This window comes from Oreochromis niloticus, linkage group LG12, assembly GCF_001858045.2.
Source record: "Oreochromis niloticus isolate F11D_XX linkage group LG12, O_niloticus_UMD_NMBU, whole genome shotgun sequence".
Classification (NCBI taxonomy): domain Eukaryota; kingdom Metazoa; phylum Chordata; class Actinopteri; order Cichliformes; family Cichlidae; genus Oreochromis; species Oreochromis niloticus.
This window is the reverse complement of record NC_031977.2, coordinates 24,473,037-24,489,975: the sequence shown is the minus strand read 5'-3', so window position 1 is coordinate 24,489,975 and position 16,939 is coordinate 24,473,037. Positions and strand designations below refer to the sequence as shown.

Genomic DNA, 16,939 nt, shown 5'->3' with positions numbered 1-16,939 from the left:
AAGGAATGAGAGGATATAGAAAGCACTTTAGTTATGTAAGTGGTGCTTGGCCGTATGAGGCTGTTGACATGTTTTGGAGGACAAATTCACAGTGAAGGAGTGAGCACAAACATTTTTTAATATATATGTCAAATGCAATATAAGGGATCATTCTGTCCTATTTACAGCAAAGTGTGATATCTGCTTTGTGCTTGTTTTCTGTAGTTTGGGATTGTGGATGCTGATGGAGCCTTGAGTCTCTGGCAGACCAACACAAGCGGGACTACACCGAAACCTTACCTGGTGAGATGCTCGCAGCCCATTTAGCTGATTTTTCTTCTATATTTCTCGAGTGTCCTCCTGTTTTTCTGTCACACTTCTTTTTGTTTACTCTTGTCCTGCTTTATTATTAACGTCACTGTCACTTCTCTGTTTCTCTCTACCAGACTCTGCAGTGCCACAACAAGACAGCTAATGACTTTCTCTTTGTGGGCTCTTCATCCCTCATCGCCACTGCGGGTCTTTCAACAGACAACAGGTCCCACAGACTTTCCAGTCAATTTAATCCTGTGCCACCTCTCATTAAACGCTGAATCTGCTGTGTCTAATGATACGTTCTGTAATTAAAATGTTAGAAAATATTGTAATTTGGTTATTTTTGACTCCATAGGAATGTGTGTCTGTGGGACACACTAGTGACTCCTGCTAACAGCCTTGTGCAAGGTAAGATACTGCACCTAATTAGCCTATTTAGTAGTGTCTTTGGCATGGTTAATCACATGCTTCAATGGATTTTCTCCAGCTACTCCAGCTTTCTCCAACAGTCCAAAGACATGCAGACTAATTGGTCTTTCTAAATTGGCAGTACTTGTGAATGTGAGCATGAGTGATTGCGTCTCTGTGTTAGCCCTGTGATGGACTGGTGGACTATTCAGAGTTTTCTCCCCCTATGACAGCAGGGAAAAGGACAAGATATTAAATTAATGGAGGATGCCTTACAGGCTCCTTGGTTATGGCTCACAGATTCCTGGAGATTGCCAGTGTCCTCACATCTAGAGCCGCTGTTCTACAATAAATACCTTTTGGTTTTGGAAAGAAAGTTTGAAAACAAATTAAATCAAATGCCGAAAAACATTTAAGAACTATGATTGACATTTTTCTCTTCTGTCTACCTCTCTCTATCCTTAGCTTTCAGCTGCCACGAGTCCGGTGCCACTGTGCTCTCCATGGCCCCCAGGCAGCAGCTGCTTATCACAGGTGGGAGGAAGGGCTGGATCAGCGTGCTGGAGCTTTCCCACCAGCACCAGCGGCAGAGCTTCCAGGCCCATGACTCGCCGGTCAAAGCACTAGCCGTCGATCCAACTGAGGATTGCTTTATCAGTGGATCAGCTGAGGGCAACATTAAGGTATGTCAGCTAGTCTCTTTGACATTTGATGTGTGATAAAAAGATTCTGTTTTAATCAGAGTGGCATTTTTTTTTCAGTTATACAGCACTTGTTAATTTGTTTGCAAGTGGAAAGCAGACAGTTTGCTGTGATATAAATGCTCTTCGAGTTTCTTCTCGAAGGTCTTTAATTTTACATGTGCTTCGCTGGGTACAGTGATCCTAAAAATCAATATGAAGAGACTTGATAATTTCCTCTACCCTCGTAAACTCGTCCCCGGCAGAACAGTCCTGCAGGGCGTTTGGCACCCAGACGTGAATGTCTCTGGTTCAGTCAGGACGCTGTTGCGTTTATCAGTGGAGACAGTGAGCTCCAGCAAAGCAATACAAATTCTTTGTCACTTGTGATTAACCACCTGCTCGGGACAGCTGTGTGACTGATGGAGACTAACATGTAAGGTGAAAGTGGGTTGACACTGGGAAAGGCAGAGGAGAAGGCAGTAGGAGGAGGATGTGAATATCTGCAGCTAATATATTACCAGAGACAGCAGGTCTTTTTTATCTTTTTGACTTGGATATGCTGCTGCAGATCACACAGCTGTCACTCCAAGGATGAAGCCCCTGTGTCGCGCAGATGTAGAATGGTGCAGTGCACATCTGCTTGAAATTCAAATGACTTTCACTCGGGATAATTGCTCAGGAAAAAAAAAGCCTTTCAAAGCTGTGTGTGAGGTTACTCATCTGAAGTCTTTAAAAGCTTATAAATGTGCAGCACAACCGTTTTCAGTTTGCAGTCAGTCAGTATACAATTAAAGTGTTTGATGAGAGCTGGAACTTCAGTAAATTAGATACCTTAATGAATCATGCAGCTCCCAGACTGAGAATACGAGTCAAATGATCCAAGTTGTTCAGAGCCTATCGAGGTCTTCAGTGGAAACTCAGCCATGCATTTCTTTTTTTTCCCGGTAAAGAGGCCACAATACTTTCTGCTACAGTAGCATCGCAAACCTGACAGTGTCACATCGATGTTGTTTTCAATGAAGTAATAATTCTTAAATACAGGTCATGAATATGCGGCTTAAAGGGGCAGTCCCAAAGTAAGAATGCATGAAACAATGAAATGTCAACAGCGAGTTGTAGCCATGACAGAATAAAGGTACCAGATTAATCTCAAGTTTGAACTGGATACCACTAAGAGCACATTTAAGTGTAAACTACATTAGCGACTATCAGCTACAAAGTGATGAGAGGAGTGATGGGGGGGGCTCTATTTGAGCAGTGCAGACAAATGTCCAACATCACAATAATAATCATAACCGTGATGAGACCCTGGCACTGCAAAGATTATTAGGATGGTGTGCAGTGAACTTGCTTTTGAAATAGTAGTTTTGAAGGCTTGGACCAGGTCTGCAGCCACTTGCAGTCAGTTGCATTCTTTGGAGCAACTTTCATGCTTCAAGATGGCAATAAAACAGAAGCTGGCAATCATATGCATTTTGAAACAGAAAAAATTCAGAAAATCATCTGCAGTGACCCAGTTTCTGCAGGATCGTTATTAACTGTAAGTCATAGGATGTAGTTGCTTAGTAACCTTGCTTTTATACAGGAATATAAACAAGGATGAAATCAGCTGGCAACCAGTTGAGTTGAATCTCCTACTGCACATTGAGACATGTTGCAGACAAGTTGCGCTCATTGATCCAGACTGATTCACATGAATTTAAACATGCTGGAATTGGCATTTATAAATTGGAACCTTCACCAGTTTGTCCGAGACTGATTCCAGTCTGAGTCAGAACATGATTGTTCGATGGTTGAGTGTGTTGCACACTCAACACATCTGGGCAACCAGTTGCCGCAGCTACTTGTAGAAAGCAAGAATTCAGCACAATCATCAAATTAAGAAGCAGTTTGTGACTTTTTGATCTCGGAGTAAGAGAATCTGAGAGAATTTATGGCAAAAAATATTTGGTTTGGGGGATTTTAATTTATTTTTTTATACTGGTCATTTTTTTTAATCAGAGAATGAGCTTCATCAGGTTCTTAGCAGGTTCAGTTCATTCAGGTTTGGTCCTGTTTATAGATGTTTTTATAGAGACGCATTCTCACTTTGACTGAAACAAACTCCATTAAACTATCCTGTTTCTGATTTTTCAAATCTTCCCGGCTTCCTCCAGGTTTGGAGCCTGACCACGCATGGCCTCCTCTACACCTTTCCCAACGAGCACGCTCGCCAGTCGCTGTTCAGGAACCTCGGCACGGGTGTGATGCAGCTCGAGGTGGGACCAGCTAACCACATCTTCTCCTGCGGCGCCGACGGTACCATGAAGATGAGGATCCTCCCGAACCGCTTCAGCGTTACGAACAACAACCATGGCAACCTCAAGAACGATGTGAAATTCTTCATATAGACAGAAAAGCGTGGCATTAACACAGTTTATGTGAGCAGAGGCACGATTTGTGAAGTGCGCGGCACACGTGATTGGAAGAATGGCGACTGATTCATGTCTAGGATTTATAGACTTTCACAGAAGGGAGCGCTCGTCGGTTGATCGGGCGCGACTGTGCTGTGTCACCTGTTGTGATTCACCTGAATCCAATTTGGCTTTAAAGCTAACCAAACACAGGAGCTTTTACAAGTGTTTTAAAATGTAGAGAAAGGCGAGCGCAGCCATCTCTGTCTCCACCGAACAACACATGGAGAGCAGTTTTTGCACAGGAAGTGAAAGCTGTAGGAGCAGGTGTGAAGTCTAAACCTGCAGCATTGTTTCACTTATACAAGATACGCTTCAGTTTGTATTAGGAAATCAGTTGTGATGATGGCAAGAGCTCTTCTGGAAGCATTCAGGTGATCATTTAGAGGTTTCAGAGCCCTCGGCACAAAGCGGAACGGTCGGTGGACGTCGAACAAAGCACATCATGTCCAGTTTTGGTGCTCCAGATAAACCAGCTTGGTTGGAGTAGCAGAGGATCAGGACGCTTCATGTTGCTGCTGTGTTTAGTTTTAGGCACCTTTCTGTAACCCAGCTGAAATTGAAATGAACGCAGGATTCATAACTATGGTACCAATAAACATGGTTCATGAATTTAAAGCAGCGGCTTAACAGTTTTGGGAGATTCTCTCATTCGTTTTCTGATACAGACAGTTTTAGACTACTCTCATGTTTGTCCGCTTAAATACGAGCCTTCAGCGAGCTGCTGGGTGGCTTAGAACAAAAACCATGTCTAACTGCTAATAACGGTCACAAAATCAGCCCACCAGCACACACTTTCCTGGGATCCACACACTCACAGGTAACTAGCTCCGTCCGTTAAAGAAAGAGTCTGGCGTATTGCCGCTTTTTACCTCCATACACACCATCAGAGAGCAGTACAAGTGCTCCTTGGCTGATTTTGTTACTGCTAGAGGAAGCCAATGGTTTCCACATCAGGCTGTCTTTATTTTTAACAGACAGACATGAAAGTGGTGTCAGTTTTCTCATCGAACGCTGTCAGAAAGCAAATGTTTTCCAAAATGTTGAGCTGCTCCTTAAACCAAGCTAGCAGTAGATTTAAACCACTTTCACGTGAAGTGAGTAACATTCATCATCCATGTTCTGCCGGGAAACCTCTGGGTTTTTGTTTGTTTGGTTTTTTTTACACACACCAACCATCCAAGCACACCGCCCTCACTCCCCAGCGTCTCCTCCCAGAAGCCACCACAAATGCTGCTCGGGAACAGCATGAAGAACTTGGAAAAGAGCCCAGACACCCAGATTCCAATGTGATCTGCAACCAGAACGAGCCTCATCCTCGGGGGCCGCCCCCGCCCCGAACTCACAACCCTACAGGACCCAAAGGATCCGCTGCACCGACCCGAAACCACTCGCTCCATGCCTCAGCTGGTCAGAGCTGTTCGTCTGGGCAGCTTTGGGAAACTGTCTTGGTCTTTAGGATGGTTTAATGTCGTGGCTGATCGGTGTATGCGTGCCACCACCCAGTGGGCTTTCTGATTGCGCCAGATTTTTGTGTATTTGCACATAAAAACTAAGCTAAATTATATGTAGTGTTATGAATATAAGGATAGAAGGCAGGCATAGTCTTTGGTGATGATATGTAATGAGATACTTGTTCATCTCAACCTAGATTTAACCAGAGGTATTAATTCATTATTAAGTGTCCTTAAATATCTGAAGGCTACTTCTGCCAACCCGGCACAGTACTAGGACTGCTGGTCCTGCTCATGTTGATTATTATTGATAATCGGTTGCACAAGGTAGCTTCAATTTAACACATTGATAGGGGCCGTCATAACTAAAAACACCACCTCTGGGTGAGTTTTGTTTTTGGAAATGTTAAGCTTACGATCATGTAGCAGGAAGCTTTGCTGTTGACAATGGAAAGGGGTTTTTTTGGGGGGGAGGGGTTAAAATTTTATGGAAATTCAGTTTTGCTGTGGAAATGTTTTATTCCGGTTACCCTGCACCTCCCTTTCATCGACTCCTAACTCTAATTTTTTCACATGGACCATCATTGACAGATGCCTTTTGAATTATTTGCCTTTATTTTAATTTGATTAGATTTACTTCTTCTTTTGTCACACTTAATTATCAATTATCTTTTTAAAAATTCTTTAACTTCTTTTTATATCATCCAAATGCAGCTCATTGCCTTCAGTACACGCTTGGAAAATGCAATCTAGGCTGTTGTATCACATGACGCGTCTTCCACTTGAATAAGGAAGAGGCTCTTACAAACTGCAGAGTTAATCCAGTAAGCTAACTGCCCATAGAGCCTTGTTTTGCTGCTGTAGGGAAGCAAATAGAGATTAGCTTTGATTTCAGGGTGGATGAAGTATAGAAAACCTTTCATAGGAAGCAGGTTTATCACAGTTCCATACTGCGTGTGTAAATATAAAGATCCATGAACTAGCTTCTGATAATACCTGCATAATCACAACGATTAGTCGTAGATTAGCGGTAGGAAACGACGAAAGCCACTTTATGAAGAAAATCATTATGTAAAAACAGGTATATTTATGAAAATGTTCATATTTAGAATTATACTGTTCAGGCGGCAGATGTAATCTTACTAATTTTTCTTTTCTCGTCATGGTTTCTTTTTGTTTTGTTCTGGGTTTTTTGTTTTTCAGATGTGGACTACTGTTTTTGTTTTTCACACCAATTAAAGTGTTTGGAGATTCCTGTGTACTCCTGCAGCAGACGGACAATAAAATGAGTTTTATCAAAGCCAAACGATATCTGCTCGTACAGACACTGGAGAATAAATAATTTTTTTTTTAATCTAATACTTCTCATTCTTTCAAAGACATTTCAGATTCTCTTTATTAACTTTACAAGTCGTAGATGAAGAAAAAACTCACTTGGCTCGATCACAAAGAAGCAGATCGTCATATCAAGCGCTTTAAACACACTTGCATATTGAAAATGTGAATTTGATCAGATTATTCTAATTTTATAGTAGAGATATTGTATAAATCAGTGTATTATAGACAGGAAAATGTACTGATGTAATAAAAGGATTGTATAACACGAGCAGATGTGTTCTGTGATGTCAGAGCATTGCACTAGACAATTATATCTGTGTTTTCACTTGTAAAAGTAATGAAGTGTACAAATTCATCATACGCACATTTGCACTGGCCACTTCATTAGTTACACCTGTTAATCTGCAAATTAATCTAATCAGCCAATCGTAAGGCAGCGAGTTGATCCATTTAGGGTACATATGGCAACGATGACCTGCTGAAGTTCAAATTAAGCATCAGAATGGGGAAGAACGGTGATTTAAGTAATTTTAAACGAGACGTGTTGTTGCTGTCAGATGAGCTGGTCTGAAATACTTTTACTGTGATTTGGCGCTATATGAATAAAAGTGAATTTATTAAATATTGGTTAACTTTTTCACACTTATTCCAGCTACAGGTGTTATACATTTAGAGGGAACCTGTCACACTCATTTCCAGCTCCATATGTATTCTCGTGCTTTGCTCGATGAGCCTCTCGGTTTATTTGAAATAAGCTATATGAGCTCCTTTACATTTAAAACATTTTTTAATGTGTTGTGCAACTTATTTCAGTTCTTCATAGGGGAAAAAGTCACACTGGTGATGTAGTGAAGTCTTAAAAACTGCATGTATCAAATATGACACAATAGGCATTAAGGTGGGTGGAGCTTGTGTCCACAGCCATTGTGTACCACGAATGACCATGTAAGGGACATCCACTCTCTGTGACATCATACAGAGCTAAGGGTAGAAAAATAAATCCTAATCTGAGCATTTAGAATCTGAAATTTTGGTTCATAGGGAGTAACTCCACATACGCGGACCTCATATTTATATATAACCTGAGGATCCACCACTGTAAGACTAACATATTCATAAAGAAGAGTCCTTACTGTAGGCTGATAGTGGCAACCACTGCAACACCAGCTACAAATACATTAAATTCACTGTTTTTCTTTTAAAGAGCTGCTGGTGGTGACTCTTTGTTTTGACTCTGAATCACTTCATTTCCTTTAAAAAGGGAGAGAAAAAAAAAAAGCACATCACCTTTGCTCTGATAAAAATTTGGTGGTAATTATAGCAATTACAACAAGGTCCACCTGACAAGTTTTTGCCTCTGTGTAAAACCACAATAGACCTGAAATGAACAATCAAGGTGTGATTTTAGCTGCAAAATTAAATGTTTATTTTAGGTGGTACCTGTACAAAGAAGAGGAAGAAGTAATTACACAAAGGATTATGTGTTAAAATTCTTCAGTTAGTGATTTTCTAAAGTCTTTGCCTTCTTGTTTGTGGATCTACATAATGAGAGTTTCAGTATGAGCAGCTACAAAACACAAATTCAGCTCAAAGAATTACCTTCAGACCTTCTATCCTTTCATTTGTTGTAAAAGATGAAAGAAACAGGCCACACCTGGCTGTAATTTATTTTTGCTAAACCTCTTGAATTAAAGCTGAAAGTCTGCACTTCAATCACATCTTGATTGCTTCGTTTCAAATCCACTGCGGTGGTGCACAAAGGAAAAAAAATTATGAAAATTCAGTTTAGATGCTGTAAATGGACCAGCCGTAAATGCTTTAATAAAAGTCCGGTTACAGTTTCAGACAAAAACCAGTCTCAGCCTGAAGTTTACGTCTATATTCACACTCATAAACACACTCTTTAAATTTTTATATAACTCCAGATGACTGTACAATAAAAACACAGGATAAATACTGTTTTTAAAAAGGAGTTACGTGAAGCAAATCTGTCATTCTGCAGGAAATATGGTATTTTTCTATACTTTAAAACCAGAGCGCTGTACATATGACAGGTTTTCCTCGGTGCCATGGTTGGCAGTTTGGCTAACATGCAAAGAAATGCAGCAGTGTCCTACATTTCCTGCCAGAAAAACTAACAAAACAGGACTGTAGCATAAAAAAATGTTTGCTCCAGTGGTCAGTGAGTTCTTATTAACCTACAATAACTGACATTTTTGGACACAACATTGACATTTGGAGTGGCATTTCCAACCGCCTGACAATCTTATAGCTTTCCCCTCTGGGGCCCCTTAGCCAGTGAGTATAGGTACATATACGAGGAGTAGGGGGGGGTACAGCGTTTATGTACTGCCGTTGCCAAAAATACAAACAACAACAACAGAGTGTTGAGAGTGAACAGAAATGTGGAGAAGTGGCTGAAGGAGGTAAAGTAAAAAGCTGCTGGAAGCGAAGACAGCTGGAGATGCAGGAGGTCTCTCATTCACACTAAACACAGTAGATACATTAAAGTAAAAAACAAGACATCTTTAGCCATTTAAGTGTTAAACGATGACTTTTTATTCTCATTTAGTTCTTTTTTTTTAATAGAGCAATCGTTTCATTAGACACATTTGAGCACAGTCTTTGTGAAGCAATTACATATATGAAATGCTTTGGTTATTTTCTACATGATTCATTAGGCACAGGTTAGCAAGGAGCGACTGTACCCAGGTGTAAATTAGAGTTTCTCCTCATGATGGCTGAGAATAAAGACGCTTTATTTCAGACTCTTTGAAACTTGATTAGTGACACTTCAGAATTAATTCTCAGGGTCACTTTGTGTGTGTTTTCCTCGAGAGGAAAAGTATGTAAACACACACACACACACACACACACACACACACACACACACACACACAGAAGGAGAAAGCGAGCTTGTAGGTTGATCAGTTCTTGAAGTCGTTTGATTGGCTGGCTGAGGAGCTCACAGCTTGGCGTAGTCCTTCAGGATAACCTCCAGCTTCTGACTCAGCATGATGTTCCCTCTAACCTTCAGCTTGCCAGAGAAGAAGGCCTAACAAAGAAAACAACAAAGAAACACTTGAGCATTTTTCTTCTTCTTCCCAAAGAGCCACAGTCTCTTCTGTTTAGGAGCGGGCTGGCTGTTAATCGTTTTCAAGAACAAAGAGAGAGCAAAATGGGCCAAGACGCCTGCAGCTAACACCAACAAGGTCTCGGACAAAAGGGACTCTGTGGCTACTGGTTCTCTGGCAGCAGAACAATCAAAGAATATTCATATTCATATTCACGAGGTCTAAAGCCAAGCGTGCAGCAGAGAAGCGCCTTCACTGGGAAAAACTGAACCACTGCCGACTTGTACCGCTTTCCACAGATAAGATTTATAAAAAAAAAAAAAAATCAATCACATGATGGGGTTATGATGACCCTGCAATGACAGCAGTGTCCCTTTCAACCCCATCAACTAATCTTCCTCCAGCTGCTCCTTTTCATCATGAGGGCGAGTGGAAAAGGACCCCGCCCGCAGGATCTTCAGCACCCAGCCCGATGACACTCTTTGTTAAGAGCGCGCACACGCGTTCCTCAGATCAATATCAGGCGCTCCGGGAAGCATATGAATTCTTTACAGTGACGGCCATCGCCAGTGACAGATGGGATGCTACAGACATAACAAGTACTGCCGATTGATTACCCCCGCCGAGGGCTTTCTAATCTGATAGATCATTGCATCCATTATTTTTTTAAAAATCTGACATGACGAGATCAGGGAGGTAGTGGTTACAGACTGAAGGGCTCCTCAAAAGCACTTTCTCTTTAATTAGAATGTACTAGAAGTGATTTTAACATCCCAAAGAAGATATGATTTAAAATATGAGGCTTTTTTTAAAAACAAAACCGCTTGGTCATAAAAGGATTTCTGCAGGTTTTTGTAAACTTTAACTAAAATATTTACCAGTGTGAGCACAGAAGCTTTAAAGAGCATGAAGCAGGTGAGTGAATGTGCAGAATTTAAAAAAATAAATAAATAAAAACAAGGTCATTCTTCACACAGCAACTAATTAACGTCACGTCAGAGGTTTATTACGACTCAGCAGTCACCTTCTGAGGGTTGAGCTTCCCCTGCACCACCTCCATGAAGTCTTCGTCCGACACAGTCATGGTCACATCCACCTTTCCGCTGTAAGGCCCTTTGTGCAATGACCCGCTGCCGCTCTTCAGATCAATGGCTAAAGGAAAACGGCACAGGAGAAAAAACCTAAATCAAAATCAAAAGCTTCAAAGTTGACCTGAATGGCTTATTTCACTTTACATCAGAGGTTCTTCTTCAGCCATTAGCCAATCTTTTTCTGGTTTTAATGGTCCACTGGACAGCAAAATATCAGTGAGGGTCAGATTAACCCGTGACCTGTGTCTTAACCTTTGTTTCATGGGTCCGTGTGGGAGCCAATCATATGATTTTTTTTTTTAGAAAAGAAAGGAGGAGGGAGACAGTCGAGCACAAATTTACTACGGGACACTCCAGTGAGCTGCAGCACAATCAATTTTATGCTGACAGGAGGTTTGCGGCCTTGTAAATCCATCACAAAAATCACTCCCAACCCTCTCTGGGGAAATTTAAATGTGCCAACTCCGAATCACCCGAACAACATGAGCAGCAGCCTTTTTTGTTAGATGTGTTTAGCAGACCAATTACAACACGATAAATCCGCCTGGAATACGTGAACCATCCCACTTCCAAAAGTTGCATGTAAAAGGTTCAAATCTTTATTTTTTCTTATTCTTTTTTCATGTGCTCCCTTTAAGAGTTGTCTAGCGCACCATCTGCCCCCGTCTCACTCTAGCATCCTCTGCCACACCAGCCCTCTGCATGACCTTCTTCACTACATCCATTCATCTTCTGAGGTCTTCTTCTTTTCGTCCTCCCTGGCAGCTCCATATTTACTCCTCTACACACCCAAACCATCTCAGCCTTTCATCTATTATTTGTCTCTAGCTGATGCACTCATTTCTAGTCTTCTCCATCCTGCTTACAAAAATGTTAACATCTGCAACTCCACCTCCTGTCTTTCTGTCAGAGACACTGTGTCCAAACCATACATCATAGCAGGTCTCACTATTATCTTAGAAACCTTCCCTTTCACTCCTCCGGTCACAAATCACCCCTGATACTTGTCTCCACCCACTACACTCTCATCTTCACCTTTCCTGTGCACTGTCTGTTGCTTTGCAAGGTTGACCTCAGGTATTTAAACTCTACCTTTACTGCCTCAGTTTCAGCAGCTTCCCTGTTACACCTTTCCTTACAGACTTTTATTCCTCCCCTCTCCAGGCCCTCTTCAACTTCCTTCTGTGTCTCACTACACATCACAGTGTCATCTGCAAACATCATACTCCACAGGATGTTTGTAGTATTTATTTACTCCACATATAAGTCAGGACCTTCTAAATATGATACAACCACCGCTCCACCGTGCTGCCCGGCGTTGCTGAAAATACACTGCATCAGACCTACTTTGGTGCAACCGAAAGAGGCAACAGATCCACTGGCAAAGCAATCCGACAGCCCCTGGAAAAGGAATGGTCTTGCACAGCTGCATGGTGCCCAGCTGTGAGCACACACTTCATTTAAGGATCTGTGCTAGCCATTGTGCAACTGCCATGATGAAGGTCGTTTTGTGGAACGCTGGAACTTGACACTCTTGTTCAACCCCATCATTAAACTGACTCTGTGTTATACTGATGATCAAATGTAATTACCTGAACTAAAGTTATATTTTTTCCATGATTTATTCACAAAGCATTCAGTAGACTTACTCCACTGTGCCGCTTTCTTCCCATCTTTCGTGATCTCCCAGCCGAACACAGCGTTCACCTTCTTGACCAGCTCTGAGCCCGCGTCTTTGATACGACGGCCAATCTCTGCAAACACCAGCTCACTCTGAAGGCCACCTCCCTGCACGAATGAGTAGAAATGACATGAAAAGCTCATCTCCATTCTCATTTTCAGGATCCATTATCGTGATATGTCCCAAGTACAAATTCATTTTGTCCAAATTACCTACAGATACGAAAAATGAAAAGACATCAGGTGCTCTAGGATAGAGTTAGGTAAAAGGGACGATTGTTGACTGAATGGAGAATTTTCCGACTGATGTACCTGAGAGAGATTTTCTGGAGATGCTCCTGAGGTTCCGTGCAAATCCACATAGGCTCCTGCCAGCACAACTGCATCGGTCTCCTTCACCTGGATGAGAGAGACAGGAGCTGAAACTTCACTGTACTGTCCCTAAAATTGTTCTGATTGTGTCCAAGCCAAACTTAAAGACACTCACTTTGCACTGGATGTGAACTCTGTTGCCTTCCTTCCACATCTCAGTCTGCAGTGACTGACCCGGCATCACCGGCTTCACAAAGCGAACCTGAGCAGCAAAGACAGGCAGTTAAGGAGAACAAGGGTGGCTGATCTGATGGATCTATAGTGTTAACATTAAATCAGCCTTAGAGATTACTCTGAATCACTCAGCTTTTTGTTTTTTGTCTGTCTGAATTGTGATCGCATTAGACGTTAAACTGAACTCGTCACGTGGTCAGACCGTGTGCAGATACAGGTTTCTGAGATGGTATTAACTCTTCTCTTCCCACTCCTTTTTGCACACAAGCTTCCATCACAAAAAAAGATTTCCAAACCATAAAAGGAATTTCACATCAAACAGCTTAAAGGCCTTGTGACAGAAATCAGGAGATGAAACCATGAAACAGTGTCAACGGTATTACGGAGCTAAAAAAAAAAAAAAAAGGAAGTAAGCTTCAGTGACACATCATTACAGCAGAGCCGTGCTGTGATGGAAATAAGGAGGGAGCAATCTGACACAGAATTAGATTATAAAATGTTATGTTAATGTGAATCAGTCCATTACTGAAGTGTGAGACGTCATGGGAATGATTAAGAGAATATTAAACTATTGTCACGCTGTCGGGTGCAACGGATGACGTTAACCTGGAAAGTAATTTGTCTAAAGAAGCTGACGCAGCTGTACAAGTGGCCAAAATTAAACGCTGTCAAACATCTCGGTAAAGTTTCCGACCATGATGATGATACTTTATGGCAGAATATTAATTTTGCAGGTCTACCTTTGCATTTTTATTGAGGTTATTCCGACTCCGGAATATTAGACTTTAATTTCGATCAAAGATGATCGAAATCAAATGATTTTTTCCTTCGTCTAAAGAAAGCCTCTCTGTGCACAGCTTGAATGACAGGTTCAGATGATATCTGTCAGTAATTGTCTGTGAGAGAAAATCATCTAGAGAGAGGGTGGACCAGAGTAACGATCCACGCATGCCTTTCCTCTTTTTTCATGTTTTATTTTATCATTCTGTACAAATAAAATTGGACAGTTTTTTTAATATAATCATTCATTTACAGCTGCATCAGAGCGGTTCAGCAGATTTTCACACTTTAGGGCAGGGGTGTCAAACAATCGGCCCCTGTTTTCTAAAACTGGACAGCTTTAGAAAACAGGAAGAACAGTTTTACAGCTTATCCCATTGAAACAGGCTGCACTGTACAAAGTTCCTTTTTTCCCCCCACGATTAGTGAGCCCACAGGAAATTTAAAAAAAACAACTTTATATTTTATAATTACAGGACACTTGTGTGCAATCAACCATTCTAACTTTTTCTGTAATTTTACACATTTATCATGTAGTTTTACAGCTCCGGCCCATTTAAGATCAAAGTGGGCTGTATGTGGCTGATGATGTGAAATTAGTCTGACATCCGTGCTTTACGAGGTCAACCTCCATTCAGCTTTGGTTTTGTAAAGACTAAGACTTTTCTTGGAGCACCTACGGTAGTCTAATGATTGCTCATCAGCTCTTTTCACCCTCAAAATCAAAGAGGAGCCGCTGACGTAAGACATTCTCTGAAATCACGAAAGTAGTCCTTGCATGAACTCCAAAGCCTCATTCACAGGATCACACAGTTTAAAATCACAGGTTACGCTCACCTTGATGGCCTTGAATCTGGAGGGGTCGTTGTCGGCGAACTGCTTGAGGACGTGTCTCGCAGCGAAGCCGAACGAACACAGGCCATGCAGGATGGGCGCTTTGAAGCCTGACCAGAGATCACGTCAAGTACAGCAGTTCACGTTTAAATAAGACCAAAATGCATTCAAAATACCAGAAAAAGATTTATTCCTGAGCAAATAAAAAAAACAAAAAAAAAAAACAACATGTTAGACTCTAACCTCCCATAGCAGCAAAGCTGGGGTCTATATGAAGAGGGTTCCAGTCTCCGCTCAGGCGATACAAGGCAGCCTGTGACCACAGGGGAAACAGAAATTGTTTAGATCTATATCTAATTCATAAACCCCTGAACTTCTCATGCACAGATCTGGGATGAAATTAAATTATCATGAAGGCAATGGAAGAGATACCTAAAATAGGAATATCTTTGAAGTAATACAGTCACAGCCCTTTAAATTGCTTAAGGGATTTAGTTTTAAATTCCTCTTCTCTTTTTTTCCTGCATCACACAGTCAGCACACCCCTCCCCAAACACTTCTGCCTCTCTGAAAAACTTCACGTTTATTTCAGACCCACACGATATCACCCATATATTATAAACGCAGCTAATTTATTGTGCGGCAAAACCCACACAGACTCACTCACTTGGTCTCTTGTGGTCGAATCAATCACAACAGCATCTGGTGAGCGTTTAGGAGGAGGAACAGGAGGCTGGAGGCAGTAAAAAACAAACAAATTTTAAAAAAATTGACATGTGATAACTTTTTTTTTTTTTTTTTACATTTTCTTATACTGTCCCTTTTTAGTAAAACAGCTTGCATACAGAAAACTTACTTTGGCTTTCTCAGAGCTTCTCTTTCCTCCGAAGCCTCCAGCGCCGACAACAAACACTGAAAACTGGTTGTAGCACACCAGCTCGTTGCCACTGTAGGTATTCACTGCAGGAAGCATAATTTCTTGCAGTTAATGACAAATATCAGAGCCAGAGAGAGCATTCATGTCCTTTTACTTAAGGGAAAGCAAATCCACAATGTACTACCACTACTACTAAAATAATAATACACTTTATGTTAAAGCCCTACATGCAAAATTTTACTTGTGCAATGAATTGAACACAAAAAATAAAATACAACCTTTTATTATTTTATAACTCAGTAGTTTAAGTCTTTTCCACACACACACACACACACCCACCCACCCACCCTTTGGATTCTCCAAATCTATAAACTATATTGCATACCTTAGATAACTTACAATTACAAATATTGTTCTTCTTAACTGTTTTCGCAGTCTCTCACAGCAGAGAACCACTCCCAGCCCCTACTGTAAAACTCCCTCCAAACCTATCTATGATGCTCCTTTGTCACCAATCATGTGAATAATTAAGGTATTTAGACCTGAGATACAAACTTTTTTGGGAACTGTGTTACATACATTCGAGACATTCATTAATTACACCTTGCTAGAACCAGGTTGGACATTTTTGCCTTCAAAACTGTCTCAATTCTTTGTGGTGTGGATTCAAACATGTGCTGGAAACAATTACATATATGTCATATAATAGTATCACAAGGTGCTGCACATCCAAGAGCTGAATCTCCAGCTCGACCACATGCCTAAGACTGTGGAGACCGTGAAATTATTGACATGTTCAAGAAATCCGTTTTAGATGATGTGAGCTTTGCGACATGCTGCGTTATCCTGCTGGAATCAGACATCAGGAGATAAAAAGACGGACATGGTCAGCAACAATCCTCAGGTAGGCCAAGTCATTGAAATGTTGCCCAGTTGTTACCAAGTGTGACAAGAAAACATCCCCACACCATTATACTACCACCAACCTGAACTGATGATACAACCTAGATTGGATTCATACTTTTATGTTGTTTACACCAAATTCTGATCCAACAATCTAAATGTGGCTAAAGAAACTGACACTCAGACAACCTTTGCTGGTCAATTTTGGTGAACCTGTGCAAGCCTCAGGTTCCTGCTCTTAGCCAGAGTGGCACTCTGTTTTTTTCTGCTGCTGTAGCCCATCTGCTTCAACATTTAAGTGTTGTGCATTCAGACATGCTTTTCTGTATACCTCGGGTTTTAACAAATGGTTACTTGTGTTAACGTTTCTCTTCCATCAGCTTGAAGCAGTCTGGCCATCATCTGACATCAACAAGACACTTTTGTCCAGCAAAACAGTCCAGGAAGACTTTTTATGTTTTGAAGTGAGATGTCTTTGAGTTTCAGAAAGCTAAACTCATCCCTGTGCAGTACACGATTACTAC

The 16,939-nt window shown here is 41.2% G+C and overlaps 2 protein-coding genes across 4 annotated transcripts in view; one reads left to right on the top strand and one right to left on the bottom strand.

Moving 5' to 3' along the window:
• dmxl1 (Dmx like 1) overlaps positions 1 to 6,898 on the top strand; it is a 62,300-nt gene extending 55,402 nt beyond the window's left edge. For all 3 annotated transcript variants that reach the window (XM_013274872.3, XM_013274871.3, XM_019365721.2), the window contains 5 exons: positions 205 to 282; positions 426 to 517; positions 650 to 702; positions 1,168 to 1,385; positions 3,542 to 6,898. In XM_013274872.3, the coding sequence (XP_013130326.1) occupies positions 205 to 282; positions 426 to 517; positions 650 to 702; positions 1,168 to 1,385; positions 3,542 to 3,775 (675 nt within the window). In that variant the 3' untranslated portion in view covers positions 3,776 to 6,898. The remainder of the gene's footprint in view (positions 1 to 204; positions 283 to 425; positions 518 to 649; positions 703 to 1,167; positions 1,386 to 3,541) is intronic.
• Positions 6,899 to 9,165: 2,267 nt separating this feature from the next.
• hsd17b4 (hydroxysteroid (17-beta) dehydrogenase 4) overlaps positions 9,166 to 16,939 on the bottom strand; it is a 36,145-nt gene continuing 28,371 nt past the window's right edge. Inside the window, exons 17-25 of the mRNA XM_003451062.5 lie at positions 15,492 to 15,595; positions 15,303 to 15,368; positions 14,879 to 14,948; positions 14,639 to 14,745; positions 12,963 to 13,049; positions 12,788 to 12,874; positions 12,445 to 12,583; positions 10,729 to 10,856; positions 9,166 to 9,685 (exon numbers count right to left, since the gene is read on the bottom strand). Of these exons, the coding sequence (XP_003451110.1) occupies positions 9,596 to 9,685; positions 10,729 to 10,856; positions 12,445 to 12,583; positions 12,788 to 12,874; positions 12,963 to 13,049; positions 14,639 to 14,745; positions 14,879 to 14,948; positions 15,303 to 15,368; positions 15,492 to 15,595 (878 nt within the window). The 3' untranslated portion in view covers positions 9,166 to 9,595. The remainder of the gene's footprint in view (positions 9,686 to 10,728; positions 10,857 to 12,444; positions 12,584 to 12,787; positions 12,875 to 12,962; positions 13,050 to 14,638; positions 14,746 to 14,878; positions 14,949 to 15,302; positions 15,369 to 15,491; positions 15,596 to 16,939) is intronic.